Source organism: Hyperolius riggenbachi, chromosome 1, assembly GCF_040937935.1.
Source record: "Hyperolius riggenbachi isolate aHypRig1 chromosome 1, aHypRig1.pri, whole genome shotgun sequence".
Lineage (NCBI taxonomy): Eukaryota > Metazoa > Chordata > Amphibia > Anura > Hyperoliidae > Hyperolius > Hyperolius riggenbachi.
In genome coordinates, this window is record NC_090646.1 from 232370441 (window position 1) to 232387403 (window position 16963).

A 16963-nucleotide genomic window follows, 5' to 3' on the forward strand; every position below is an offset into this window, starting at 1 on the left:
ACAAGGGGTTTTTCAATGACCTGAGTTCGCCGTTGAATTTCAACTGTCGTATCTGCGTGAATGGTGGACAGGAAGTAAACCTCCCTCTTGTCCTTCCATTTCACCGCGAGCAGGTCGTCAGCACACAAGGCGGCCCTCTGCCCCCGTTCAAGTCTGGTGGTAATGAGCCGTTGGGGGAAGCCCCGGCGACTAGGCCGCACGGTGTCACAGCATCGGATTTTTTCAATTTTTAAGTGCTGAAAGAGGGCCACACTTGTGTAATAATTGTCCACAAAAAGATGGTGCCCTTTCTGGAACAAGGGTGACACCAAGTCCCACACAACCTTTCCACTGCTCCCCAGGTAGTCAGGGCATCCGACCGGCTCCAATTTTGAGTCTTTTCCCTCATAGACCCTAAAATAAGATGTATAGCCTGTGGCCCTTTCACAGAGCTTATAAAGTTTCACCCCATACCGGGCGCGCTTGCTTGGGATGTACTGTTTGATGCGAAGGCGCCCGGTAAAGCGTATGAGGGACTCGTCTACGCATATGTCCTGGTCAGGGGTATAAGCATCTGCAAATCTGGATGACAGGTGGTCTATGAGGGGTCGAATTTTGTGGAGCCGGTCAAAAGCAGAGTGGTCACTTCGATGACAGGTTTCATTGTTATTGAAGTGCAGGAAGCGCAGGATGTTCTCAAATCGTGTCCTGGACATGGCACCAGAGTACAGGGGAACATGATATGCTGGGTCCGTAGACCAATAAGACCGCAACACATTCTGCTTTACTAGTCCTGTGTGAAGGAGAAGGCCCAAAAAAAATTTCATTTCGGAAACTTGGACTAGTTTCCACCGAAAAGGCTGGGCAAGGAACTTTTCCGGATTGGCGGTTATATATTGTGTGGCCTTACGGTTGGTCTCTGCCACAATTAAGTCTAAGAGATCCTGGGTGAAGAACAGATAGAAAAAGTCTAGGGCCGATCCTAGATTATCTGTCTCCACCTGGACTCCAGACTGGGCGGTGAAAGGGGGAAGTATGGGTGCGGCGGAATCAGGGGATTGCCAATTTGGGTTTGCCAGCACCTCTGGTAAACTAGGGGTAGTACGGGCCCGTCTTCTTGGTGGCTGCGACTGGGATCTTACTGCACGTGCCACCGAACCAGTTTCAACTTCCATGCTGGTGCTCGCCACTTCACCAGGGTCTACGGAAGTACTGGTGCTAGGTCCAGGAGATGTTGTGCTGCTGGTGCCTGCCCCACCATGAAATCTCAGACCAGCACGAACACCACTCTGCTGCCCTTGAGGCCGATCTTGCGCCACCTGCGGTCCAACAACATGGGGTGTGGTACGCCTGGCTTTAGCCGGGACCTCAACCTCGTCATCACTATCGGTCAGTGAGCCACTGCTCAATTCAGGTTCAAACTCTGACCCGGAAGATTCGTCGAATGAGGCGTCCCAATCGTCCTCATCCGACTGGGCCATGTACCTGAGAACCTCATCATCGGAATACCCCTTTCTTGCCATGGTGGTCTGCTAAATTTAGGGGGTATTCCTCTGAGACTACCCAGAAAAAAAGAGCACCTACCTAGCAAAAGGGAGTATTTGAGAGGTAGAAAGCTGTGGTCACTGAGTTTTGATAAAAAAATAAATCAAAACTGAGGTTTACAGTGCCACAGCTATTGTATAGTGTTTTTTTCAGTGATCAGAAAAAAAATTCTGTCACTGCGGTGGGGCGGGCTGAACGCAAGTGCAGGCGAACGATCAGGCCTGATCGGGCAAACACTGCGTTTTTTTGTGGATCCTAGTGACCCTAATAGATCTGACTGCGATCAGTAATGATCACTTACAGATACTATATAGTACCAATGTTGATTAGCGACAGTGACGACGCTAATTAGTGACTGTGGTGCAGTGGGCTGAGCACTAACTGACACAAAGGGGCCTAGCTAACTGGCCTAACTGCTAACACTAGTGATACTAAAAAAGTGATAGTTTTCACTGATCACTGTTTTTAGATCACTAGGATAGTGACAGGGGGGTGGTGGTGAGTGGGGAATCAGAGGCAATCAGAAACAATCACAGGACAATCAAAGGCAATCACAGGGCAATCGCAGGCCAATCACAGGGCACTCAATTCACGGGACAATCAAAGCCAATCACGGGACAATCAAAGCCAATCACAGGCCAATCAAACCAATCACGGCACAATCAAAGCCAATCACGGGACAATCAAAGCCAATCACAGGCCAATCACAGGGCAATCAAAGCCGATCACGGGACAATCAAAGCCGATCACGGGACAATTAAAACCAATCACAGGCCAATCAAAGCCAATCACAGGCCAATCACAGGCCAATCACGGGACAATCAAAGCCAATCACGGGACAATCAAATGCAATTACAGCACAATGAAATTGAATGTCAGCACAATCAAATACAATTACAGCACAATCAAATACAATGCACTGGGAAGGTGATTGGGGGGAAGGGGGGGGGGTCTGAGGGCGATCAGAGGGTGTGGGGGGTTGACTAGGTGCCCGCACGGGGCAGGCTGGGTCCTGATCTGGTGGGTGGCAGACACAGGGGGTGACGATAGGAGATCAGTGAGGGATTACAGGGGAGAATAGATGTAAACAATGCACTGGGGAGGTTATCAGCAGGGGGGGGGGGGGGCTGAGGGCAATCTGAGGGTCTGGGTGGGTGATCAGGTGCCCCCAAGGGACAGTTTAGGGTCTGCTCTGATGGGTGGTGGTGCCGAGAGGGGTGATAGGCAGGTGATAGACAGGTGATCAGTGGGTAAGGCAGCTGTATACAAACGTATACAGTATACAGGGGGGTGGTCTGGGGGGGATCTGAGGGTAGGGGGGTGATCAGGGGACCCTAGGGGACAGTTAGGGACCTAACCTAGGGGATAGCGTCGCTAGATAGCGACAGGGAGTGATTGATGGGGTTTTATGGGGGTGATTGGGTGCTAACAGTGGTGTGCTGGGGTGGTCAGGGGGGGTTCTGAGGGCTGGGGTGGGTGATCGGGTGGTCTGTGTGGGGCAAAGTGTGCTGTTTCTACTTATCCGATAGGGCTGCCGTCCTCTCTGATGGTCGCACGACGAGTGACCATCAGCGGAGGAGGCAGCCAGTATAATACACTTTGTTACAATAACAAAGTGTATTATACACTCTGATTGGCCGGATCGCGCAAGTTTGAAACCCGCCGGCGCTGCTGATTGGCCGGCGGGTTTCCGAGTAGGGTGGGCGGAGTCTATTGCCGGCGGCGATCGCGTCATTGCCACCGCTGATGCCGCCCCCGCCGATAGGCGTATTGCGGTCGTTTGGGCCCGGACTTTGCCGCCGCCCATCGGCTGGGGGCGGTCCTCAAGTGGTTAAAGAGAAGATGAAAAGTATCTCCTAGGAGAAATCCTGCTACACAGGTAGCATGAAGGTCTATAGACTTTCATGGTACCATTCACACTACAGTGTGCATTCCTGTATGCTGCACTGTGACATGGCCAGGAACATCCTAGCGCACAACGCATTTTTGCAGTGCATGAAAATGCCAATGTATGCGATTTATCAGATTGCGACGTATGCTTCCTTGCATTGCATTGCATGTAGATGGAGATAATTAAGGCATCTTTCACACGGGAGGCTGGGCATTTGGTGGTGGCAGTAATACTCAAATGCACCATGATAAGGGTTTTTTTGACTGCTGGGTAACTCCATCGCATGTCAAACACTGTTTCACATATGGTTACAAATTTCAGCCAAAGGGCGCTTGTGGCCAGCAGACAGGATGTTGAAAAACCTGTCAGAACACCAAGTGAACGGATCAATGAACGTTTGAATAAATTCTATGTTAAACAATAGGATCTGTTTACCTATACCCGCTTCCAACTGATCCTTTCCTTCAGTTCTGATGAGCGGAGCTTAAGGCTATGCAGTACATTCGAGATGCTGATAGAATCAATGACATTGTCTACTTTCACTAGGCTGATTACTATACGCGTTATTTCGTTCTGTCACCTTCCTTTTCCTTGCATGTCGCCTTCAGCCTTCTTTCATTTTTTGCCTTCATCTTCACCTTCTGCCTTCTCCTCTACCTTCATCTGTCATCTTCTCGTCACTGCTGCTGTAGACATGCAGCGCAATAACGATGGGACTCCCATCAGAAGCATACTGCTGGGGCTCCCTGTTGGACTGACACAAACCAATAGGAATCCTCCTTCCTCGGGTAGGATATATGTGGAAGGAAATCAGAGTGCCCCCAACCTCGGTGCCTGTAGGGACTATGGAATCTCTTTGCAGATAGTGTCCTGGCCCAGATTTTAAACCAGGGGCCCAGAACTTCAAGGCGATAGTGCTATCCACAAACGTCATACTTGGATTATAAAATAAAGCATTTTGTGTATTTGCATTTGTGTGTGGTGAGGCTTGTAGATACAGTAAATGTTCTATTCAGATTGTATGTTGCTTACTGTATGCATGTAGCTCTTCCTAGACAATTAGTTCAGGACTTGAAGTTTGTGGCTGGTGGCATAAGCCTTCCCTCCCTCCTGCAGTTTTCAGACAGCTGTTAATTGCTGGCTGGTAATGATCTGCTGTCTTACAGTCGTCGTAACATGTTCACAGTGAAATAATAGATCTTTGCATACTGCGACACTCTGCATCAGGTCAAAAGCTATAATCACAGGTCAGTGCATAGCAAATTAATAATGACTTTACCCAGTAACACCTCAGAGATACACAAACCATACCAGGAAAATAATTGGGGGCTACTTTGCCAATAATACAAATCTTTGGTTTTTCATATGAATCATAGTGATAAAGGAAAACCTTCAAACATAATTCCAGGCACCATTTTTAACCACTTTACCCCCGCGCGTACGTATTTCTCCGCCCCTTTTTCCATCCTTTCACCCCCAGGGACGGGGACGGAGAAATCCGTACTTTGCGCACTCCCGCCGCTGTCCGCGCTCCCGCTCGTAAACACGCCGCCCGCCGCTAGTAAACACGCCACCGTCCGCTCGCCCAGAGATCAACGAACGGGAAAATCCATTCCCGTTCGTTGATCTAAGCCCCGCAATGATCTGCTGCCGCTCGGCTGAGCAGCGCGATCATTGTGAAAAAATAAAAAAGTCCCAGCCTCTTTCTACTTCCTGCAAGCGTCCGGAAGGACGCTTGCAGGTCGCATGAAACAAATTGGTAATGTTGCCATCTTGTGGCCAAATAGTAAAACTACACCCTAACCATTTTTTACACACAAATAAACTTGTTTTACACAAAAAATTAACTCCTTACCTCCCACACTCCCCAATTTCTTTTTTTTTTGCAATTAAAAAAAAAAATAAATTTACAATTTAAAAAAAATACATAAATAGTTACCTTAGGGACTGAACTTTTTAAATATTTATGTCAAGAGGGTATAACACTGTTACTTTATAAACTATGGGCTTGTAATTAGGGATGGACGCAAAACTGAAAAAAAATGCACCTTTATTTCCAACTAAAATATTGGCGGCAAACATTGTGATAGGGACATAATTTAAACGGTTTTATAACCGGGATAAATAGGCATATACATTTAATGGGTTTTAATTACAGTAGCATGCATTATTTAAAAACTATAAAGGCCGAAAACTGAAAAATAATTAATTTTTTCCCACATTTTTTCCTATTTTCCCATTAAAACACATTTAAATTAAAATAATTCTTGGCATAATGTCCCACCTAAAGAAAGCCTAATTGGTGGCGAAAAAAACAAGATATAGTTCATTTCATTGCGATAAGTAATGATAAAATTATAGACGAATGAATGGAAGGAGCGCTGAAAGGTGAAAATTGCTCTGGTGGTCAGGGGGTAAAACCCCTCAGTTGGGAAGTGGTTAAATAAGCAATGTAAACATCTGTAACAAATGAAGTATAGTTTTGTCAGCATCTTCATAAAACAGGTAAAAAATATAGTTGGTAGTTTTCTGTATGTCCTGCGTGGGAAATGCTGCTTTTCTACCAGGAAGTGTGATCACACACAAAATCACACTGTGATGCATTGCACGACCTACTTTTTACACACGTCACGATTAGGTTTCCTATTAATCAAAATTATGAGGAGAGGAGGAGTTAACTTGCCCATGCCATCTCCTATAGTCGACTCGCTCCACTCGCGTTCCACATCACCCCCATGCTTCCTCCTTCAAAAATGCAGATCATGGCAAGTGGAAAAGGAGCCAAACCCATGACTGGCTGAGTTGAGCTCCAGCCTAGCCACTCAGTGTAGTGTATGAGCTCTGTGCAGTGTGAGCACTCACCACACGTACAGCTGAATCTTTCTGTTGAGGAAGCAGGGGGTTATATGAATTACATTTCAAAATGATTTTTAAAGTACAGTGGAACATTTGTTTTCGAACAAATTTTGTTCTGAAAATATGCTTATAATCCAAAGCACTCTTACATCAAACTGAATTTCCCCGAAACTAAGATCATTTTTTTCTACAATCCGAAAACATTTCTAGAAAAATATTTAATACTGTATAAAGTAAAAATATAAAAAAGATTCTCACTGCAACAGAATCATTGCTCAATTGTTGGCTCATCCCACTAGTGATGGCCCGAACCGTTCGCCTGGCGAACCTTTCTGGGCATCTTACTACTTCCGGGTCGCAATGACCCAGAGTAGTACGCCTGCGCTGCCCGGCGGAGCGCGTCCTAGATCGCGCTCCCGTTGCCGGGCACTTTCTGTGCATGTGCGTGACGTCATGAGTGACGTCACGCTCATGCGCAGAGAGTGCCCGGCAACAGGAGCGCGATCTAGGATGCGCTCCGCCGGGCAGCGTAGGCGTACTACTCCGGGTCATTGCGACCCGGAAGTAGTAAGAGGCCCAGAGTAGCAGAGCGGTTCGCTGGCGAACGGTTCGGGAACCGTTCGCTACATCTCTAATCCCAACGTTTTTGTATGTGGCTTTAATGGACATCTGAAGTGAGACGAATATGGAGGCTGACATATTTATTTATTTTTTAAACAATACCAGTACAACATCCACACTTCCCAGGAAAAATGTGTCTCAAAACATGGCGACAGACACTGGCCTAATGCCATTTCGGCAGCAGCCCATCTTCAAGCCGATAAATGTGCACTCCAAAATGAGTGCACATTTATCGACTCGAAGACCGGCTGCTGCCCGAAACAGCATTAGGCCAGTGTCTGTTGCCATGCTTTGAGACACATTTTTCCTGGGAAGTGTGGATTCTGGACTCCCCCACGGACTTTCTATAGAAGTTGGCCAGCAGGCATTTGATGGACGTTGGGTGTCTTTGGCGCCTATCTACTGCAAGTTGCTGGTCTTTGTTGAACACGAAATTTATGAAAACTTTTTTGTATTAAAAGAGCTTAAAGTTTTGCAACATAATACTGAGTGTGCTGATCCTTTTGCTATACAAATTGTCGATTGCCACCTGGTGCTCTGGTGGCTGGATTGTTGCACCTTACATACGACTAGGAGAGTGCGGCCAGATACCACTACTTTACAGAGGGAGAAGTCTTGCAAAGCGCTCTTAAACAAAATTACTTGCAATCCAAGATTTTTCTGTAGCATTAATACAAATACTCTGCAGCACACTGCACTGACTTAACCTATTTTAGTTCCTGGACGTAGAAACTACGTCCAGGAACCATGCGCTCTCCCGCGGCCGATTGCGCGCATGCACGCGCGCTCCTGGCCCGCGGTTCGTTAGCCAGGCAATCAGTGAATCGGGCTATGGTGCCCGATCACTGATTCCTCTCCCCCGCTGAAAAAGCGACAGCTTCTCTCGGAAGCTGCGCTTTTTCTGGCTGTTACCTCCCCCCTGCGTCTCTCTAAGCGTATGTTACGCTTAGAGTGACGTCATGTAAACAAACTCATGGCCGCCATCTTGAGGCCAAAAAGTAAAACTACAACTAAAAGTAAAAAAAAATAAAACTCAAGACACATTTACATTATAAAACTATTGTTTACATCCCACCCTCCCAAAAATACAGAAATAAAATGTTTAATATAAGCGTATGTTACGCTTAGAGTGACGTCATGTAAACAAACTCATGGCCGCCATCTTGTGGCCAAAAAGTAAAACTACAACTAAAAGTAAAAAAAATAAAACTCAAGACACATTTACATTATAAAACTATTGTTTACATCCCACCCTCTTAAAAATACCCAAATAAAATGTTTAATATAAAGAAAAAAACAAAAAAAACCCACTACAATAAAAAAAAAAAACATCTAAAAATATTTACCTAAGGGTCTAAACTTTTTAAATATCAATGTAAAGATGAAATATTTCTATATTTTTTTTATTTTAAACTTGTAAATAGTGCTAGATGCAAAACGGAAAAAATGCACCTTTATTTCCAAATAAAATATTGTCGCCATACCTTGTGATAGGGACATGATTTTAACGGTGTAATAACTGGGATATATGGGCAAATACAATACGTGAGTTTAATTATAAAGGCATGTATTATTTTAAAACTATAATGGCTGAAAACTGAGAAATAATGATTTTTTTCCGTTTTTTTTTTTAATTCTTCCTGTTAAATGCATTTACAGTAAAGTGGCTCTTAGAAAAATGTACCCCACTAAAGAAAGCCTAATTGGTGGCGGAAAAAACAAGATGTAGATCAGTTCATTGTGATAAGTAGTGATAAAGTTATAGGCTAATGAATGGGAGGTGAACATTTCTAAAGTGAAAACGACGGAACGCGAATGGGTTAAATACTAGCCAGTTTACCACCTGCAATGTACACCGCCATCATTGCGCAGTGCAGAAACAGTGAAACAGTGCAGCGTCTGTCAGAACTAGGCATGTTTCAGCCAACAACCTTCAGCCAAAGGTTTGCCATTTTTGCAGTATGGAAATTGCTATGTTGTCATTGCCATAGATATGCAATGCAGACCTGGTGCTTGGCCAAAATAGTCTCTCCTTGCTGATCAGATTGCTGAGAAAGATCTTTCTTTCAAAAGATTCAAAAGAGAAAATAATTTTCTTATGGCAGATGGACAACATAGATGATATCAGCTGTTTCAGCTGTTCAAACTATTGTCAATGACCATCTTAAAGAGGAACTCCAGTGAAAATAATGTAGTAAAAAAAGTGTTTCATTTTTTACCATAATTATGTATACATGATTTAGTCAGTGTTTGCTCATTGTAAAATCTTTCCTCTCCCTGATTTACATTCTGACATTTATTACATGGTGACATTTTTACTGTGGGCAGGTTATGTAGCTGCTCCTAGCTGTTTTGGCTGTTAGAGACAGCTGTAAACAGCTAATTCCTGTCTGTAAACATTGTTACATTGTGGCAGTTTGCCCAGAGTACCGTGGTACTCAGAGCTTCTTGTGGGAGGGGTTTCAGCACAAAATCAGTCATACAGCGCCCCCTGATGGTCTGTTTGTGAAAATCATTATATTTCTCATGTAAAAGGGGGTATCAGCTACTGATTGGGATAAAGTTCAATTCTAGGTTGGAGTTTCTCTTTAAAGTCGACTATTAGTGGAAAGTAAATAGTTATTAGTGCCTACACACACCCTCCTCCCAATAAATGCATCCGTTATAATTGTTAACATATCACACCCTGGGCTGCCTTAGGCCAAGTCAGCAGAGAGACCCTGATCCGCCTCCTTTAACGTGTTCAGAAGCCATACTGAGCATACTATATTGTATCGCCCCACCCCTAGGGTAGGATTTGTACACAAACAGCTATTTGTTTAGATCCAACCCCAGGAAATGATGTATAGGTGCACTCGCCACTCACACTTCCGCCAGAAGTACAGAATGGCTGGATGGGTGCCTGTCCAATGGTTAAGCTGAACATCAAAGCTTAGCCGGAAGGTAACTGAGGAGATAATGTATTAGCAGTTATTGTGGATGTATTTTGGAGGGTATTTTCTTCTGAAAGTTCTACTTCAGGCCTGGTGCACACCGAGCGGTTTTTGTAGCGTTTTCCAAACCGCTTCCTCCTGTGAAAATGCTTGGCTAATGTATTTCAATGGGATGGTGCACACCAGCGGTTTGAGGTTTTTAGCAAACCGCAATCGTGGGTCCTGCAGCACTTTGGCGGTTTGCAGAAGCGTTTCTGCCTTAATGTAAAGTATAGCAAAAGCTCAAACCGCTCTGGAAAACGCCAGATCAGAGCGGTTTTCCAGGCGTTTTTGTTACAGAAGCTGTTCAGTAACAGCTTTTACTGTAACAATATTTGTAATCTGCTACACAAAAACGCTCCAAAAAACACTAGGCATGTTTAGAAAAGGTCTCTAAACATGCCTAGAATCGCTCTGAAATCTGCTCCAAAAACCTCTAGCATTTTGAGGATCTGATAGCGGTTTTGGTGTGCACTGGGCCTCAGGTGGAATTGTACTTTACCATCACAAGGGCAAAGTCCCCAAACTGTATGAATGACAAATAGATCCTGTTGTTCTTCATTTAGCTATCTTTAATGCACTGCAGCAAAACTAAGCCTTTCTTGTACTTGCAAAGCTTGTCAGTTTTTTTGTGATATTTATCTGAATAAAAAAAATGCATAAAAAAAAAAATCACCATTCACTTTAAATGTAGTACAACAAAACATGTGTAAAGCTCTTTTCTCCCTTGTGCGTAAGTGCATAAGCTTATCTCAGATTAATACATTTACTGGCAGTTTGTCCTGTATGCATATTCTGTATTTTAGTTTTTAAAGATAGAGAAAATGTATGGAATTGTAAGGATGGTTTTACCCGACCCATGACAAGAGGCTTGTGCTGTCAGCTGGCAACTCTCCTACAGGTTTCTGCTGATCATGAATTTAAACTCTTGGATCAGTGCACTTATCTGGGGTTAGGAAATAGCAAAGGACTGTTGTGGTTCAGTAGTCTTGGCAGTGGTGAACCACTGGGCACCTGCTTAGGATGCTGTCTGCATGGGGTTAGTATTGTTTTTCCATGTTTGTATGGGGTCTCTCTGGTACTTCCAATTCAGGCCCATAATTACAGGTACAATCCAGATCTGGGTCCAAAATGGGGAGATCCAGAATTTGAGCTTGTATGTGGGCCCGAAGGGAAGCCTTGACGTGTATCTTGTATTAGGCACAGAAAATGTTGTTGGATTCCAATTGCAGGACTTCTCTGGTTTCCATACAAAATTCAAACACACTCTGATAGATTAAGGAATAGTAAAGGAATACATTAGCAATTTAGCCCTAAAGAAATGTCTGCCTGATGTGCCTAGTAGCAGTGGTAGTAACCAGCTGAACTGCCCTGTGATAGAAATACATAAAATATTGTAAATATATGATAATTATTGACAATAACTGATTTCGATTTTAACACACTGGGGATTTCGTTTACTTTTTCGTTTTGTTTTTTTGTTTTACATTTACAAATGGTTGAATGATTTATGAATCAGTACTGAAAACAGTAACTAACTTGTTTTGAATTTAGTTATGCAGAATGTACTCATGCTAAGAGCTAGGAGGAAGAAACATGTTTTGTAGATGCAAGTGCTGGTTATATTTCAGTACTACATGCCCAGTGGGTGGGGGAAATGTACTGTAATGATCATGTATGCTGGTACTCACATATACAGTTGTATGCACTGGGTTGTAAAAGAGAAGAAGGGCATTTGCACATCAAAGCTGAACATGGACAGACAAGGCTTGGCTAGTCAGTGATGCAGGCATGACCCAGCTACTACCTGAGCCCTATCCCATGACCAACTGTTATATGTATCATACAAATGCTCTGTGTAGTTGTGTGGTAGAGGGAAGAATTCACACCTCTTGGCACAAGGGGAAACAGTACAAATGAGGGTGCCCATGTAATACTTGATTTTTGGCATCACTATCCTAAAGATTCAATCATAATGACCAAATCTGGCAGGTACTGCTGTCGCAACATGGACACCTAATCTATTGTTTCAATTGATTCACAGGTGAAATCGGTCAAAAAGATAGATCGGGCATGCTTGAAAATCTCAGTCACAAGGGCTCGATTGTTTATGGCAGTATTAGCGTTCAATTTCCTGACGGATCCCTGGCCAGTCTCTCCCAAGTGTATGAGTACCGCCTTCCCCCCTAGGCCCAAGGTTGACTGTTGCATGTTCACCTGTCATGCTGGTCCAACTCCTGGCCTCTTCTGGTGTCTGGGATTTTTTTTATTTGTCACTACGAGTGCCTGTACCACGTGACACTGATGCATGTACTGACATCACTACATTTGCTGGTGTGGTAAGGGCGCATGTGGTAGCAATTCAGAAATATTCCATGACACAGGAAGAAGCGATGATGCCACCGTGACTGGTGAGCAAGCAACACTCACCACGGTGTGTGTGTGTTTGGTGGGGGGAGGGGGGCATTATTGGTTAAGTACACTTGTGTGTGTGTGTGGGGGGGGGGGGGGGGGTTCCAATAGATTTAATTCTGAACTCTATTGGGAATTGGTCTGCAGTATGTGGACAGGCAGAAGTTCTCTCCCTGATCATATTCAGTCAGAGAGGGATCTATCTGATGGTTGATCAGGTGGCAGATTGACAGGTGTACAATCGCCTTAAGACATGTTTATCAAATCTGTAGGTAAATCACCACCCTAACATCAGCTAGCCATGGCGTGTCTGAAGCTACCATAGACATAACATCATCTCATCATGTTTATGGGCACCCATGGGCAACCTCACTCATGGAAAGAAAGCAGTCATTGCATTTGTTCCTTATGCACCATATGAATTGCAATTAGATCCACTTTTTATTGGCTGTAGGATATGTGCACATTTAGGAAAAAAAATTTTGATGAATGTTTTCATAGTAATATAAATGTGTCATTATATAGTATTTTATTTATATCACCTATAGGGCTATTGGCACTTTTAAGAAGCTCTTCTGGCGTCCTTTGGTATTGCTGGGTGAGTGATTCATTCGTTCGTTATGATTTAGTGAGGTTTTCAGTTTGGATGTAATGATATATATCTAGAGAAAATGTTATGTAAATACAAAAAATTATTAAAATTGCTGGATTGTTCATTCTAAAACTATAACTTTTGTAAAATGCCCACACAGGATTCAGTTTGATAATGCAGTTTATTTGAATATTCTGATCGGATCTCCCAAAAAATTGAACCATATGTGGGTATTTTTTTATTGTTTTTGTTTAGTTTTTATAAAGATACCAATTTTTTATATTTTTCAATTTTTGTATCCCTGTAGTTTTATGTGTTAAAACAGAACTCAAGCCAAATCTTTATTTCTATTTTTGGATACAGTGGGAAAAGCTTAGGTCCTAAAGCAAATATTTTCTCAGTGTGGGTACCCTCTAGGGAATTTTCTTCCATTTCCTATTGCTGGTACAGACCAAGATATTGTTAGCTCATTCTCCTGTGTCCCCTGTCTGGTGTATCATAAGGAAAATGGACTGGAGTGGCACAAGTATTGCAGAGCTATCTATGGAGCAGATGCTAGACTTGATTTATTGTCTAGTCATTTTCTAGCATCCACAGTGGAGATACCATAAGTGATCCAGCAAACCTAAACTGGATTATTTAAAATGTATCTGAAACCATCCTCATCTGCAGGGGTGTAACTGCATATAGGAGGCAATTTTTACATTGTCTATTCAGGTTGCTGGATTACTTCCCTGCTTAGCTTAACCAGGGAGAGGCAGCAGCACTATCAAAGCATGAGCGAGTGAAAGTGAAGTTCAGTTTTACCTGATTTGAAACTGAGAGTTGACAGGGGCCACAGCAGTGGAAGGCAGTGAGGGTAACCCACTTTTGTCACCACCTCCGGCGTCAATGCTCCACACCTCTCTACATCCTCTCATTACTTCCTCCCTCTGTTCTCAATTCTTCCTCCTTCTGGCTGTGAAGGAGAAAGTATCGGGAGGATGTAGAGGGGTATGGAACGCTGGCACCAGAGTTGGCAACCACCACTACTGCAGCCCCTGTCGACTAACACTCAGTTTCGCCTCGAGCGAAACTGAATTTCGCTTTCAGCCACTAATCCTTAGTGACAAGATAACATGTCAGCTGATTAGTAAACAAGTAACAGCAGCGCTATCCCAATAACACACAGTCTGTGCAATCAATGTCTGATAGTCAATAGTCTTCCTCCTCTCTGGACTTCCACCACAGATCAATTTAAGGTCACGTACAAATAATCAAAAACGCACTCACCAGATATACTGACTCTTGTTACAGGAGTCAGCATTAGCAGCGAAGGGTCTCAGCCCCCTTCTCGGCTCACTGGCTTCTCCAACTCTCTGTGCGCCCCCAGCAGCAGAAGTATCATCACACAGACCCCCACTACAGAGGTTTAACCGCTCAGATAAATTACAATCCTCACCAGGACAAATAGTACACTTCGCCAATCCTGGTTAGGATTGTAATTTATCTGAGCAGTTAAACCTCTGTAGTGAGGGTCTGTGTGATGATACTTCTGCTGCTGGGGGCGCACAGAGAGTTGGTGAAGCCAGTGAGCCGAGAAGGGGGCTGAGACCCTTCTTCGCTGCTAATGCTGACTCCTGTAACAAGAGTCAGTATATCTGGTAAGTGCATTTTTCATTATCTGAAAGTGACCTTGAATTGATCTGTGGTGGAAGTCCAGAGAGGAGGAAGACTATTGACTATCAGACATTGATTGCACAGACTGTGTGTTATTGGGATAGCGCTACTGTTACTTGTTTACTGGTTTGGAGGGGATACGGTGATCCTTCACAGCAAGCGCAACCCATAGGAAGACTGTTGCTGAACTAATAACTGGTGATAGTAAGGAAAATTTGTATGAAAATCTAGTATTACTGGCTCAGTGTTTTAAATTTTGCTTATGTCAGCTGATTAACTGGATCAGCTTTTAGAAGCTTTAATGTGCCAATCTCAAATTCTGCCTCATGGAAAGCGATATCTAGGATATAAGAAAAGTATTTTACCATCTCTGCTTGTTATCGTGAGGGCTTCCCAGAGGTGGTTTAGAAAATAAGGCTCTTTGTCTCTTGAGGAGTCAATCCCAAAATTAAAAGATAATAAAGTTTTGGCTAGAGTTCTACTAGTTCTGTTTCCCCCTATCACAGAAAAACAGAATAAAATCATAGATACGTCAAATTTGCATGTTATTTATAAATGCTTACTCTTTCTTATTTTTATACATTTCTTTGTTTCACTTGTAATATACGTACATTTAACTTATAGTCAAAGTCATGCTAAAACTTTTAATGTTTACTTTTGGATAGGATGACTTGGATTATAACCTCGGTCAGGTTTTTATTGCTGTGTTGTTCTCTTTTGAAGAGATTTACCTTCAGTTCAGAACTGAGAGACATAACAGGAAGTTACAGGATATATTTCCAAGAGGACTAAAAAGCCCACTGTTAAAAGTTATCCCCATATTTCACTATAAATATGAGGAAATCACCTGACCTATCACAGAGACAGGAAGAGACTGAATTACCATGGCAGGGGGACAGCAATAAAACCCTGATAAAAGTACTCAGTCTCTCCTGCTCTACCCAAAGCACTAGAGGAAAATGTCTGAAGTTGAAATGGAAAAAATGTTTACATTACTTTTGTTCTGTGATTTCTGCAAAATTTACTATGCTGAACAACTGTTCATAACTGGTATTTATAGTCAATGCACATGAATTCCAGCATTCACTTTGTTGTCCGCACATCATCCCTCACCCCCAAAAAAGCTTTTATAACAGTCCCCATAGTAAACAATCAGAATCTACTTTATTGAAACATATTCTGTGTGGTTGACACCAGGAAATCACTCTGTACCCAGTACTTTGTCTCCTGCATTGACTTATTGAATGCCCACATGTGCACAGAATACTGGTAAGCCAGCAAAGTCTAAAAGTAGCCAACAGCCAGTAGTGAGGGGAATTTGAAGTATGTGTGAAATTGATGTATGAATTACAGGATGATCCTATGCGCTAAGGATTTAAAGCCCAACCGAATTCAAAATTGAGCAAGGTTAATTCTAATAGCTATCAGGATGATAAGAGAATATAAACCATGGAAGCAATTTGCTGGACTGAAATGGGCCAACTGTGCTTTCCATACTCCTCCACAATTTGCTTCCTCCACCTTTTTCCTGAGCTGCTAGGCAGATTACTGTGGTGTGACCATGTGATACGCAAACTAGGAAGAACAATGGAGGGCCAACTACATTTATTAAGATCACAGCTTTATAGTAGGTACCATGGTCGGTCCTTATTCAATCCACTTTTTCTGCTTAGTTTTCTTCTAGGTGATAGTTTCACACCTTATAAATAAAATGCCTTTGAAGCCACCCGCAAGCAAGACAATACTCTGAATAATTTTGACAGTACTTTTTCAACAACTTTGTGGTACTTTTTCAATCGCAGTGTGCTGAAAAGTTATTTTAAACAGAAGATGGCAAAATTATCTCCTAGGAGAAAATGTGAATTAAATAAGGGCCTGTGTGTCCTCTCGAGGAAGGAGGTGAGACATGTAGTTACAGCAAACAGGTGCAAGTCTCTCTCTCTCCTGACAGAAAATAACAGGCTCTAGAGGTCTTAGACCTATGTGGAGAGTTGCACAACTGCAACATGCACAACTTCAAAAGGGATTTTTCTATTTGAAAAGCTTATTTTCAACCGTAATAACTGCACCAATGAATGTGATTGGTTTCAGAATTTGCCTTGTACAAAATATTTGCAAAGGTAATACAGTACTTATAATTTGCACTTATCATTGTGGTAGGTTTCAGAATTTGCCTTCAGAATTTGCCTTGTTCAATCTCAGATTTAGTTGGTCCTTATGTAAGGTGTAGAACAAATTAGTTTGTATAGTAAAATATTTGTAAAGGGAATCAACCATTCTGTTATAAGTTTTGGGAACACTACACTTTATAGAGAATTTATGTGTGCATCAAACCAAGTAACACCTGACAAATCTGGCTTTGCTAATTTGGCCTAATTGGCTACTCACGAGACATAGCTCATGCCAATATGCATTTGCTTTCGCATTGCCAAAGTT

General features: G+C 42.9%; 1 protein-coding gene across 8 annotated transcripts in view; it reads left to right on the forward strand.

The window, feature by feature from the left end:
* Nucleotides 1-16963, forward strand: part of CXXC4 (CXXC finger protein 4) — a 260319-nt gene that overhangs the window by 91609 nt on the left and 151747 nt on the right. For 5 of the 8 annotated variants that reach the window (XR_011019360.1, XR_011019361.1, XM_068231504.1 and 2 more), the window contains exon 6: nucleotides 12825-12874. The exons of 2 other annotated variants lie outside the window; for them this stretch is intronic. Coding sequence is in view for 4 of the 6 variants with exons in the window: in XM_068231504.1 (XP_068087605.1) it covers nucleotides 12825-12842 (18 nt within the window). In the remaining 2 variants the exon portion in view is untranslated. Of the gene's footprint in view, nucleotides 1-12824; nucleotides 12875-16963 lie in introns of those variants that run through there. One more of the 8 variants, XM_068231484.1, reaches the window with a different exon arrangement.